This window comes from Pseudorasbora parva, chromosome 22, assembly GCF_024679245.1.
Source record: "Pseudorasbora parva isolate DD20220531a chromosome 22, ASM2467924v1, whole genome shotgun sequence".
Classification (NCBI taxonomy): Eukaryota; Metazoa; Chordata; class Actinopteri; order Cypriniformes; family Gobionidae; genus Pseudorasbora; species Pseudorasbora parva.
Genome location: NC_090193.1, coordinates 1,085,801 through 1,099,788, shown reverse-complemented (window position 1 = coordinate 1,099,788; position 13,988 = coordinate 1,085,801). Strand labels below are relative to the sequence as shown.

The 13,988-nt window shown below is 44.2% G+C and overlaps 1 protein-coding gene across 2 annotated transcripts in view; it reads left to right on the top strand.

Annotated features, from left to right (window-relative positions):
* syn2b (synapsin IIb) overlaps positions 1–13,766 on the top strand; it is a 109,125-nt gene extending 95,359 nt beyond the window's left edge. Inside the window, exons 12-13 of one of the 2 annotated variants that reach the window (XM_067430957.1) lie at positions 4,626–5,247; positions 12,921–13,766. In XM_067430957.1, the coding sequence (XP_067287058.1) occupies positions 4,626–5,247; positions 12,921–13,050 (752 nt within the window). In that variant the 3' untranslated portion in view covers positions 13,051–13,766. The remainder of the gene's footprint in view (positions 1–4,625; positions 5,248–12,920) is intronic. The other variant, XM_067430956.1, reaches the window with a different exon arrangement.
* Positions 13,767–13,988: the final 222 nt, after the last annotated feature.

Sequence of the window (13,988 nt, the reverse complement as noted above, 5' to 3'; positions counted from 1 at the left end):
GTCCGAGTCCGAGTTGGGTTGATTAGGCTTTGCTGCCGCTTTAAATCCAGTACTTGGGTTATACCTGTGATTTTTGTCTGATAAAGATCTAGTCTTTCCCCCTCATGTCCAAAGTAATAAAGCTCCCATTTTCCAGACTTACTGTTCTGTGTTGCTGAACCTCATTTCAAAACAGAAAACCCTTTTACAAAAGACACGAAACCTTCCAAAAGGGTCAAATCCCAGTGTATTTTAATTTATAGTGAGATATCAGGAAACATTATTTATGCAAACAAAAGACACTCACAACTAGATCGTTATCTCTCATGCACAAGAGAACAAATAATCCCACACATTTCCCTGCTCCCGCATGTATCCCTCACTGTAAAAAAGTATTAAAAAAAATAAGTAACCTGGTTGCCTTAAAATTTTGAGTTCATTGAAATTAAAAAGTTGAGTTAATACAATGTACATTTTTGAGAATCAACAACCTTTATTCAAATATGATTAAAAGATTTTGTAAGCATATTGGGTAATAATTGTGTGTGTTTTATTTGTGATGACGCAGTGAAACTATTTTGAGTTTCTATTTATGAAACCAATTTACTTCATTGTATCAAATACATTTTTTAATTTCAATAAACTCAAAATTTTAAGGCAACCAGGTTACTTACTTTTTTAAGTTAAACCAGCAATATTGTTTTACAGTGCAGTTATCCTTTATGTTTGGTACCTATCCTAGATTTTATACAGAACACACACCGAAGTATATCTGGAGGCAAAGTATCCAAATCAAGGCCAACGGTGAAAACGTCTCGTTTACGTATGTAACCCTCGTTTCCTGAAGGAGGAAATGGAGACGTACGTCGGAACTGACCGACGAATTGGGATCTGGTTTCAGAGACCAATCTACTTCGAGTGTATAGAAACGAGCCAAAAAACATTGGTATGCGGTCCCCGCTCTGCCCGCAGCGCGGGTATAAATACATAAGCGGAAGTACCGCATATCGCTTTCAACTGAGGAGCCGAACTAGTGACTCGGCCTTCAGCTGAAGCACAGCACTTGGCGACAGGACGTACGTCTCCACTCCCTCCTTCAGGGAACGAGGGTTACATATGGAACCGAGACATTCCCTTTCAGTCGATCACGTTTGACGTCCGTCAGAACTGAACGACGATTTGGGATCCCTACCAAAATGCCAGGAGGCTGGCCCTTCCAGTGCCCTGCCAGAGCTCACCGGACCACTCTAAAGTTGGGTTGGCAGTCAGCAGGGAAGGTCAGTCACTGCTGTTCCTGCGAGACCCACTCAGTGACTATTAGTTAACGCTGGGAAAGCGAGCCCGTCTCAGGAAGATGGAATGCTGCGGAGCCACGTCCTCCAGTGGCGAAGACACATAAGGACTAACCTAGTAGGGTAGTGCAACCTATGGCAGTCTCTGTGGTGGATCCAATCTGGTCCCAGGGGGGAAAGAACATGCCCAGAGACGACAGAGCGAGCTCTGTACAGGGAAAGACACGGGGCTAGCCGAGAATGGTAGCTTGGTACTGTGGAAGAATACACATATGGGGTTGCTATACCTAGGAACCACAACATATGGAACCCAGCCTACACACACGTTCCACAGACATACGGGTGCAGGCCTGGGGTCAGACGGACACAACATCTGACACCGAGGGGTAGCGGAGGAGCTCGACAGGGTTAGCCGTTTCTGGGGAACACAACTGGAGACAATAGACGCTCGTATCCGGCCCAGAGGGCGGGAGTGGCGTTGCAAGCTGATATTTAGAATGTGCACTTAGCTCTACTGGCCACTGGGGCGAGAATGCGGGACGATACCGGCTCTACATGGAGGCTATAGAATCTAGCAAACGGGTTAGGTGTCGCCCAGCCCGCAGCTCTACATATGTCTGTCAGCGAGGTGCCTTGAGCCAGCGCCCAGGAAGAGGCCACACTCCCACCCGAACGGGCAAGGCACGTCTTGGGACTGCTACACCAAGACGATAGCATCCACTATCCAGTGGGCCATCCTCTGCTTGGAGACAGCCTTTCCCTTCTGCTGGCCTCCGTAACAGACGAAGAGCTGCTTTGAGGTTCTAAAGATTTGAGTTCGATCCACGTAAGCGCGAAGACCGTGGACAGGACAGAGCAAAGCTAGGACTGGGTCTGCCTCCTCCAAAGGCAGCGCTTGCAGGTTCACTACCTGATCCCGAAAGGCAGTGGTAGGAACCTTGGGCACCTATCCAGGCCAGGGTCTCAGAACGACGTGAGAGTTACCTGGTCCGGATTCTAGGCACAATTCGTTGACCAAAAGTGCGTGCAGGTCTCCTACCCTCTGATGGAGGCCAATGCCATCAAGATCACTGTCTTAATTGACAGGATTTTAAGCTCCACAGATGGCAAAGGCTCAAAGAGAGGGCTCTGGAGTGCTCTGAGCACCAGAGCCAAGTCCCAAGAGGCTATCGAGTTTGGACATGGAGAATTTAGCCTTCTCGCACCCCTGAGGAACCTGACGATAAGGTTGTGCTTCTAAGGACTTACCTTCAACTGCGTCATGATTCGCTGCTATCGCTGCAACGTACACTTTGTGGGTGGAGGGAGACAGCCTTCGCTTCAACCCATCTTGCAGAAAGGAAAGCACAACGTTAATCGAACACCTTTGGGGGTCTTCCCTGTGGGAAGAGCACCACTCGACAAACAGGTTCCACTTCAAAGCACAGAGGCGCCTCGTAGAGGGAGCTGCCGCAAGGGTTCGGGAAACGGTGGAGGGTTCCATTTGAGCCCGACACTCGCGGTGGCCCGGGAAAGCATAGCCGTAAGCTCTGGGTCGCACTCGGGCAACGTTACCACACCCCGAAGGGGGCAATGCAGCCGAATCTCCCGAGTCCATTAGCTCGTCCCCCGATGCTGCAAATGAGATCATATCCCCAGTCGGAACCCCGAAAGTAACGGCTGGCCCCCCATGGGAAGGGCCAGGATGCTCTCGTGGAAGCTCTACCGGCGCAGCAGAGGTGCCCGCGGAGCCTGGTGACCCGGGGAGACTGCCCTCACTGTAAACCTCAGGTATCCACCAAAGGCATCAGCCAAAGTAGCAGTCCTCTGCTTTGCAGCGGGAGGACCACTAGATCAGGGGATGCACAATGGGACTCCACCCGGTTTGAGGTATTCGAGCCTAGACCTTAATACTGCGATGATCATATTCCCGAAGTGGGAACATGATTCATCCACGAAAGCCGCCTCAGCATGCTGAACGCCCAAACACGTGAGACAGCGATCATGTCTGTCAACAGTGGACAGAAAACGACAGCATCCAGAAAAACAAGATTTGAATGACATCTTGAAAAAGACGCAGGGTCAAACCGTGTAGCTCTTTTAGAAAGGGAAACTGCTCAATTAGCGCTGAAGCGCACAGGGAAGGTGGCCGCGGCTCACAGCGGTTCGTATGTGCAAGCCCGCTGTGAGCACTGAATGGAAAGCCCAGCGAACTGTGAAAACAGCTGTTGTTTCTACCCAGCAGCAATTCACTGTAACAAGCCGTCACACCTGCGACAAAGAAGCAGTCTCTGGATCCTTTCCTCGAGCAGACTCGTAAGTAAACAATCTTGTAAATAATACAAACAACAAAGGCTAGTAACAGCAATGTTCGGCTCCGAAGTTGAAAGCGATATGCGGTACTTCCGCTTCCATATTTATACCCGCGCTGCGGGCAGAGCAGGGACCAAATGCCAATGTTTACTGGGTCGTTTCTATACACTCGAAGTAGATTGTTCTCCGAAAATAGATCCCAATTCATCAGACAGTTCTGACGTACATCGAACGTGACCAACTGAAAGGGAACTAAAAGAAACGCTGTCTTTGATTTAAAGATTTAAACACAAAGCCTCTCGAAGGGTCTCGATTCTTTTATATGCATGATCTGTTCACTGCAAACAATGCTCTTCTTACTCAGTCATTTTGTCTTGTTTCTATTCTAAATATCTAACAATTCTTAAATCAAGATGCATTTAGTAAATAAATAAAATGACAAGAATTTTTTCTTGTTGAAAATAAAATCAAAATGAAGTGAGTTTTTGCTTAAAATATGAAAAATGATCTGCCAATGGGGTGAGAAAAATAATCTTATTTCTTGTTTCTGTCCCAAACAGAAATTATTTACAAAAGATTATTTTTCTCACCCCATTGTCAGATCATTTTGCTTGTTTTAAGCAAAAACTAATTTTTATTTTATTTTCAACAAAACAAGCAAAAATATCTTATGTCATTTTACGGATCTAGTATCTTGATTTAAGAATATTGAGATATTTGGACTTAGTATTTGGAAAAAAATACTAAATAAGAAGAGCATTTTTTGCAGTGTTGTTGTTGTTACTCTTCACATCCTCACTTATGATTCTTCTGCAAGCTAACCCTCCTGTCCGTTTCATTCTGCTTGTTTGGACTAAAAGCAATGTCCTTTTGCTATGTGGACATGAGTATCCTTACCTCGGGCAATATCCTTTCTCTGGTTACTTTGGCCAGTCGTGGGGGCGTCTCAATTTTTGATCATAAATCATGCAATGTTTCTGGTGCTGGATTTAAAACCTTCTTGCAAGCTTTGGTGTTTACAAAATGTTATAATATGATGACTCTGTTTTGTACTAAACCTAGGGGGGGCAGTGAAACCCCAAGAACCACAGCCTAAGAGTCAAGAGGCTACACCCGAGCCAGTCCCTGCCCAGGAACCTGAGCCCAAAGCAGGCATTACCCCGACTCTACCACCCACCACGCAGCAGCCCAAACCCCAGGCCCAAGCGGCACCAGAACCCACTCCAGGGAAGCCCACAGACCTGCCCCCCAAACCCTTGCCCCCCAAACCCCTGCCCCCAAAACCTGTGCCCCCGGTTCGGAGGAATTCCAGGCCTCAGATCCAGCCGAAGCCCCAAACTCCGCCTCCCACCAAGGCCCACCCAAAAGTCCAGCTGAGTGAGGCAGATCAGAGTCCTGGTCAAACCCAGCCAGACCCAGTACCAGCCCAATCCCCAGCCAAACCAATTAAACCCCCGTCCCCGGCTAAACCCCAGCTACAGCCTAAACCCGTGCTCCGAGAGCAAGCCAAACCTGAAGTCCGAGCTCAGTCTGCTGCGCCATCTGAAGCTCCATCAGGCCCAGTTAGAGCAACTCCTGTTCCAGTTCTGGTTCCCACACCGGACCCGGCCCAAGCCTCCCAATCCCAGCCTCCTGTGGAGGAACAGCCTGCGCCCCAGCAGAAGTCAACCCATCCTCTCTTGAAGTAAGAATCTTTTCACTATTGCTTAGTCCGCTTTATTTTGATAGTCCACTTAATACATTCTACTAACCACAAGTAACTTTTTCAACTACATGTCAACTACCAGTCATTGAAGTATTAGTAAACTCTAAAAAATGCTGGGTTAAAAACAACCCAAGTTGGGTTAAAAAATGGACTAAGCCAGCGATTGGGTTGTTTCAACCCAGAAACTGGGTTGTCTTAAGCAAACATTTAACCCAACCAATGGGTTAAAACAACCCAATTGCTGGGTTAGTCTATGTTCAACCCAACTCGGGTTGTTTTCATCCCAGCATTTTTTAGAGTGAAGACATTCTGACTCATGGCAAAAGGATAAGCAAATATAGCAGACAATTTAGCCTTAGCGCTGACGCTATCATGGATTGCACCCGTGTCTCATAAATAAACCGAAACGCAAAATTATATTTGAGTATTGTGTGTAATGCATAGTTTACATAAATCAAATGATTCAGAAAAATGTTGCCACTTTAATTACTGGGGAAAAAGATTCCCAATCGACCCGAATTCATCCTATACTCTTTGAAATCATAATTGTATTGCATTATGTTGTTTTAAATCCCAAGTATTTTACTTATAACATTCATCATTACCAATTATTCAGTTATTTGTATTTACTGAATAATAACTTGTGTTCAATGTCACAATATTAGGCCTACTGTTTTTTAACATGAGACTTATAAAATAGTACACTGAAAAAAATGCTCTTCTTACTATTTTTGTCTTGTTTAGTCTGAATACCTACAATTCTCAAGATGCATTTATTAGATAAGTAAAATGACATGATATTTTAGTTTTTGTTGTTGAAAATAAAATCAAAATTAAGTGAGTTTTTGCTTAAAACAGGCAAAATGATCTGCCAATGGGGTGAGTAAAAAAAACTTGTTTTGATTGAATTCTTGTTTCCGTCCCAATCAGAAATAAGATTATTTTTCTTACCCAATTGGCAGATAATGTAGCTCCATCTCATTCACATACCTGAAGCTCATTCATTATGCAGCTCATTATGCAGGTCTTTTGTTCTCTCAGGTTTGATTCCCATATATATATATATATATATATATATATATATATATATATATATTCATGATAGTTCACGCCTCTTCGCATACAGCCTTTGTAAAGAAAAAGTGTCTTAGAAAATGTAATGTATTGTATTGTATTATGTGAATTAGCAGGCTCTTGGATTCTCACATCAGTCTGAAGCAAAAACTATAGGCAACAACACCCATTAGTCTAAAGCAGGGCTATTTAAATCTTACCCTGGAGGGCCAATGCGCTGCAGAGTTTAGCTCCAACTCTGATTAAACACACCCACCTGTGATTTTCTAATGATCCTGAAGACATTGATTAGCATGTTCAGGTGTGTTTGATTAGGCTTGGAGCTAAACTCTGCAGTGCATTGGCCCTCCAGGGTAAGATTTGAATAGCCCTGGTCTAAAGTATTGTGGCCGGATATCTATTGTGTGTTTTGAGACCTTAATTTTAAAACAGATTTTATAGTTTTTTTTAAAAACCCATGCATAAACATTATTCTCTCAAAAATACAAGCATGTACATACATGTTGCTCACATATTATGGTAGCACAGTTTGTGCTAAATTCAGTGTAATTACATTCCTGCCATTAATGTGTTTATAAGCAACTGAAAAAAGCACAAATGTCAGACCATGTCAAAACTTCTAAAGGTCCCCGAAACAGCTCAGACTCCTGAGGGTTAATGAACACAACACAGGTTAAGGTTAATTCAGTCCCATTTAGTTTAATAAGGTTAACATTCTTAATTTTGTCCAAAACTATTTAGTTACTTTATTCTAAAATGAATATCAAACATAAAGCATAACAAGTAATCCAGTACAAATGTTATCTAACAAGAAAAACTTTTACAAAGTCTTATTGACTAGCCAGAGGATGGTTTTGTTACATCCATGGAATGCCCTAAGTAGTGTTTTATTATTAAAACATCTTTTATTGTTATTAGCAGGTCCTCGTCCCTAACACATGCTCTACACTTCACCATAATGATAACCTCTAAAAACACTAACATAACACACACTTTAAAATACCAACAGAACAGAACATTAAACATTACAAAGTCTCCATTTGCTCATCTTGTTGAAACTGAATAAAATAGCACTTTATTTAAACATTTACTCTCTGAATTCAGCCCCTTTGCAAAGCATGATGGGAAGTGAAAGTCCTGTTTGATTGGGTTACTTGATTGAAACATGTTATTTGAAAATAAAAACATCAAGTTATGTCAGAGAGTAACAGTTTTAAGTCAATATAACGAAGCAATTACATTTGAACCAGAAACCTGATATAATCTGTGTTAAATCGAGATGAATTGCTTAATAAAGAAAACGTCTGGATTACGTCTGTAACCTTAGTTCTCGGAATAGGGAACGAGACGTTGCGTCACCGCTCTGGGAACGCCTCTGCGTGATTGCGTCGTGAAGCACGTATGTCCTCAGTCCAATAGGAAGACAGAACGTCATAGGCGGGTGATGTCATCGACCCAGAAACTATACAGCCTGCCGGCAAACACACGCACCCAGCTTCTGAAAAAGGCCTGAAACAAGCCGCTAGAGGGCATGCGGGGAGTATGGCCAGGTGACGCAGCGTCTCGTTCCCTATTCCGGGAACTTGACAAAAGTATGGGGCGAAGACCACCCTGTCGCATCACATACATCTTGCAGGGAAGCCCCTGCCAAGAGAGCCTGAGAGGCCGCCATACCCACGTGTTGAGTGGGCCCGCACAGCCAAAGGAGAAGGCTGTCTGACCGCCACATAAGTGAGTGAGATGGCCTCGACCACCCACTTGCTCTTCCTCTGCTTTGACACCAGACCCCCCCTCGAGGGTGGCCCGTAGCACACAAACAGTTGTTTCGGACTTCCTCCACAGGGTAGCTCTGTGGACATAAGTATCAAGAGCCCGAACCGGGCAAAGCAGATTAAGTGTTTCCTGGTCTGACGTCACAAACAGAGAAGGATAAAAAGCCTGGAGCACGATAGGTCTCATGGGATTAGATGGAACCTTAGGAATATAGCCCGGCCTCGGATGGAGGAGGCCTTAACCATACCGGGCGGAAATTCCAAGCACTAGGGTGCCACAGAGAGGGCTTGCAGATCTCCTATTCTCTTCAAGAAGAGGAAGAAAAATAGAAGCCAGAAGAAAAATAGTTTTGAGTGTAAGGAACCGCTCAGAAACTGAGTCCAGGGACTCAAAGGGAGCCCCTGAAAGGCCTTGCAGGACAACAGCCAAGTTCCAGGCCAGCACCCTGGTGCGTACTGCAGGTCTTAACCTCAACGTCCCATGGAGGAAATGGGTTACCAGCGGTGGGGTGTCACCCCAAAGAAATCCCACCCAAAGGAGAGTGGTAGGCTGCTAAGGCCGCCATATACACCTTTAAAGTGGAGGGAGCTAGCCCGGAGGAGAATCTCTCCTGCAGAAACTCCAGCACCGCACTCGCAGGGCAGTTAACTGGGTCCCACAGGCGAACTCTGCACCATACGGTGAAGAGCCTCCATTTTAAAGCATAAAGTTTCCTTGTGGAGGGAGCTCTAGAGTGTAGAATGGTCTCAACAACCTCGGTTGAGAGACCAGAACTTGAGCTGGGCCCCCTCAGAGGCCCAGCCCATGGTTTCCACAACTCTGGGCGAGGGTGCAGAACGGCCCCGCCCGCCTGAGAGAGAAGGCCCCTCCTGAGCGGAATCTCCAGAGGAGAGCTTTTGAGGAGAGACACTATGGGCTCTATTTTAACGATCTGAAACGCAAGTGTCAAAGCGCGGAGCGCAAGTAACTTTGTGGGCGGGTCTCGGCGCTGTTGTTATTTTCCCGGCGGGATAAATGGCTCTTGCGCCCGGCGCAAATCTAAAATGGGTTGGTCTGAAGTAGCTTCATTATTCATAGGTGTTGTTTGGGCGTAACGTGAATAAACCAATCAGAGCGGCATCCAACATTCCCTTTAAAAGCAGCTGCGCAAGTTCCATTACGGATCGCTATTATTATGGCGTATTTACCAGACGCACGCCAGGAGCGGTTCACAGCCGAGGAGACTGATGTTCTTGTAAGAGCAGCCCTTACGAAACAAAAATATATTGCAGTATATTGGAAAATTTCATGCAATACATTAGGAAATATATTAACATAAATGGGAATTAATATTTATATCTTTCAATATATTGAAAGTGGCAATCATTTGTATATTTTGCAATATATTACATGAATATATAATATATTTTATAATACCATCAATATATTATTCAATATATTTACAATATATTAAAATATATTTCAACTAATATATTGGTAAATATATTTTCCTTTCGTAAGGCAATGAAAGACAGAGAAGTTGTGTTGTATGGGGATGGGAGGAACCCACACAAAATAGCGTCGGTTAAACAGTTTGTTATTTTTTTCAGTCGATTTTTTTTTTCCTGGTTCTTGACGGACAAACCAATTTGTCAGATGTCCTTATATACATATATGTCTTGCCACTATTGGGCAAACAGGTCTGCTGATTCTTAATTACTAAGCCTGAATAATTTGTAAGCTAGATTTATGCCTATTTTTTCACATCTTCGTGGCACACCACAATGTGTTAATATTTATTTTAGTGTAACAATTTATGATTTGCAAAAATAACTGTTGCATCTGTGTAGATTTCATGAGCAAAGTGTATGCGCGTTGTGCACGCTATACATTATGGTCAAGCATGCGCCCTTAAAATAGCATAATGAACAACGCGCCGCTGACTTTAAACCAGTTTTTTTCTGGTCAGTGGTGCAACTGTTTAATGGAACAGCAAAATAGCATCAGGGATTGTTTGCGCCGGAACACGCCTCCTTTTTTGCGCTGAACCGCCCAGGGAGCGCAAGTTCATTCACTAGTTTAGTGACGTGCTTCTGTGGAGGGAAAAGCGTGATTTGCGCGGGTGCAAAATAGGAATGGGAAAAGCACACTCTTTTTGGAGTTGAGCCTAAGCACCAACCTCCTCATGTGAGCGAGCACAGCATCTCGATGCTGGGCCTCCACACAAGCTGTATGAGCGAGAATCAACCAATCATCGATGTAATTGAGGATCCGAATCCACTGCATCCTCAAAGGGACTAAAGTTGCGTCCACAAACTTCGTGAACGTGCGGGGTGAAAGAGCTAGACCAAAGGGAGGTACCCAATATTGGTACGCTTCTCCCCCGAAAGCAAACCTCAGATACTTCCTGTGCTGCGGAAGCATGGAGACATGGAAATACGCATCTTTTAGATCTATGGTCACAAACCAGTCCTCGGACATGATCTGTGACACAATCTGAACTTGAGCTTTGCCACCGAGCAGTTCAGAATGCGAAAAAATCTAAAATAGGGCCCCATATTTCTTTGGCACGATGAAGTACCAGCTGTAAAACCCTGACTTTCTGTCTAGCAGAGGGACTCTTTCTATAGCCTCTTTCCGTAGGAGAGTCTGTACTCCGTGAGTCATTACCAGAGCCTGCTCGGAGCCCACCACCGTGGGCAGAGCCCCGTTGAAAGGAGGTGGACGCCATCTGAACTGTATGGCGTACCCCTTTTTTTTTAAACTGCAGGACCCAACAAGAAATATTTGGCAGATTCTCCCACTCTGCCGCAAAATCTACTAAGGGTACCACCCTCTCGAGGCTGGCCTCTGATGTACTCTGCACTGTGAGTGCAGCGCCCTGAAACGGCGAACCGGCAGGAAACAACTGGCTCGACGGCGCCACTCCCCTCCTTAGAGGGCACGAGCCATCCTCGGATGACCCATGAGAGCCCTCCACGCCCCGACGCTCGGGTGGGATTGGTGGAATGACCCTGTGAGGGCACCGAAGGCCAACGGGTACCGTATAATGAGGTAAGCACCGCCTGCCCCCGGAGGGGACCACCCTCACCGTCCTGACCACACAGGCATCAGGACTTTTTTGACGCAGCCTTCTTCGAGATAATGACTGTCCTCAGATCAGTACTACCTCTAGAAGGCTGAGTCTTTCTGCGGGGGTGTGCGGGTGGCGACTCTCTGCTTTTGCTGCACTCGATGGGAGGAGCTCGGCATCTGCTGCTCTCTCACAGCAGCAGATGAGGCCTTGGGTTTATGGGGAAGGAATTGCTTCAGCGCTGCTGCCTGCTTTTTGGCCTTCTGGAACTTGCCGGTGATGGTAGTGACGGTTGATCTCAATCAGATTTAGCCACAGATGTCTCTCCGTCCCCACCAGGGCTGCCATAGAACTCCTTGGTGGCACGGAGGGCTAAATCTGCCCAGGATCGGAGCTCATGCACTATATCAGCCCCGATCTCATCACCTTCCCCCAGGTCCTTCAGCAGGTCAGCCTGGTATGCCTGCATAATAGCCATTGTATGCATACATGCGGCGGCCTGACCTGCTGCCGAGTATGCTTTACCCACCTTCTGAACGATTGTTTGTTCGCCATATTCTCTCTGTCAGTAATTTGTGTAATTTTGTGAGAAAAACAACAAAGTCTGAACTCAGACACAACACAGAGACAGTTTGGACAATGAAACATAGAGCGCTTGTTGAAGGCAACAGAAGCTGGGGGCGTGTGTTTGCCGGCAGGCTGTATAGTTTCCGGGTCGATGACGTTACCCGCCTATGACGTTCCTACTCTCTATTAAACTGATTACATACGTGCTTCACGACGCAATCACGCAGAGGCGTTCCAAGAGCGGTGACGCAGCTCGAGTTCCCATGAACGGGAACCGCATCCTACAGTCGTTTTTTTGTGTATGCGAGTTGGAATACAGCCCTAACTTCCTGCAGGATTCAGCTCTGTTCAACCACACCTTCTCTGATCCCGATTCCTGCGAATGGTCCAGTTCAGAGTTGCAATTTCTGCAGGAAAGTAAATCTCCATGAGCAGGATTGAGCTCCCCAACCTTCAACACCTGAATTAAGATGACTGCCCAAAAAAAAAAAAAAAGTTTCCTGGTTGCCTTAAAATGTTCAGTTTATTGAAATAAAAAATTTTAGTTGATAGTGACAGTGGACATTTTTGAGAATCGCAAACCTTTATTCAAATATTATTAAAAGATTTTATTGAGTAATTGTGTCTGTTTTATTTGTGATGATGCAGCCAAATTGTGCTATTTTCATGATTTATCACATTTTTGCATGTGGTTCAGATACAATAATATTTAGAGTTTATATTTATTAAACCAATTTTCTTCCAACTCAATTTTTTTTTCATTTCAGGAAACTCGAAATTTTAAGGCAACCAGGTTACTTACTTTTTTTAAAGTTAAAACAACAAAAAAATGTTACAGTGCAAGGTTAGATGATCTAATTTCTGTTTTGAGCTCCTTAACCTTCAATACCTGAATTTAGATAACTGCCCAAATCAAGGCGTAATCCCACACTGTAAAAATGTATTTAAAAAAAAAATTACCTGGTTGCCTTAAAATGTTGAGTTCATTGAAATAAAAAATTTAAGTTGATGAGAATCGACAACCTTTATCCAAATATTATTAAAAGATTTTGTAAGCATATTGGGTATTTGTACCAGGTAAATAACCAAATAACCTGGTTACTTACTTTTTTAAAGTTAAACCAACAAAAGATGTTACATTGCAAGGTTAGATGATCTAATTTTGCTTTTGTCCGCTGTTTTGCAGCAAATCCCAGTCTTTGACCAATGCCTTCAACGCCTTTGGCGAAACTTTCCGTTCCACCAACGAGGACGAAACCAAGGCGGAGACCATCCGAAACTTGCGAAAGTCTTTCGCCAGCCTGTTCTCTGACTAACAACACAATGGGTGACAAAAGGAGGCCAGGGACTCGACTGACAGAAATGCATCCTGGTCTGAGGTTAACTCCATGTAGCGGTGTACATTTAACCCCTCCTCCCAACTCTGCCGTAATTATCCGAGTGTTACTAAAAGAAGGTTAGCGTGATGTACAGTGATTGTTCTCGCCAGATGTTGGTGTCTACATTTTTGAGTCGAAACTCTGGGACTCATGAGGAGGGGATGGTTCAGAAGCCATCAGTTACAGAAGGCCAGGAATGCTAAAGTCGTCCATAAACCCTTCGATGTTTTAGCTGTATTGTGTTCTCTCTACCCAGAGACAAATATATGTGACTAGTTTCTTCTGTAGTGTGTGTGTGTGTGTGTGTGTGTGTGTGTGTGTGTGTGTGTTACTAGTTGGTGTGTTGTAAGCATTAGTAGTCCAACAATACCTCGAGATCTTTATAAAAGCACTTTCCTAAGTTTCCTACAATAATCAATGCTTGGACTGGTCGGTTTCAGCGCAGAGGTGGGATTTCAGAGGAACGCATATAGCTTACATCCAGCTCTTATCAACCTGTCAAGATAGTGCCATGTTTATAGTATATATTGTATCGTACTGTACGTTTAACATCTCAGGAGTTTAATTTGAATATATGTTTACTCCGCACTGCAAAAAATGCTTTTATTACTCAGTATTTTTGTCTCGTTTCTAGTCTTAATATCTAACAAATCTTAAATCAAGATGCATTTACTAGATAAGTAAAATGACATAAGATATTTTTCCTTGAAAATATCTAAAAAATAAAATCAAAATGAATTTTTGCTTAAAACAGGCAAAATGATCTGCCAATGGGGTGAGAAAATAATCTTATTTCTGATTGAAATCTTGTTTCTTGTTTCCGTCCCAATCAGAAACAAGATTATTTTTCTCACCCCGTTGGCAGATCATTTTGC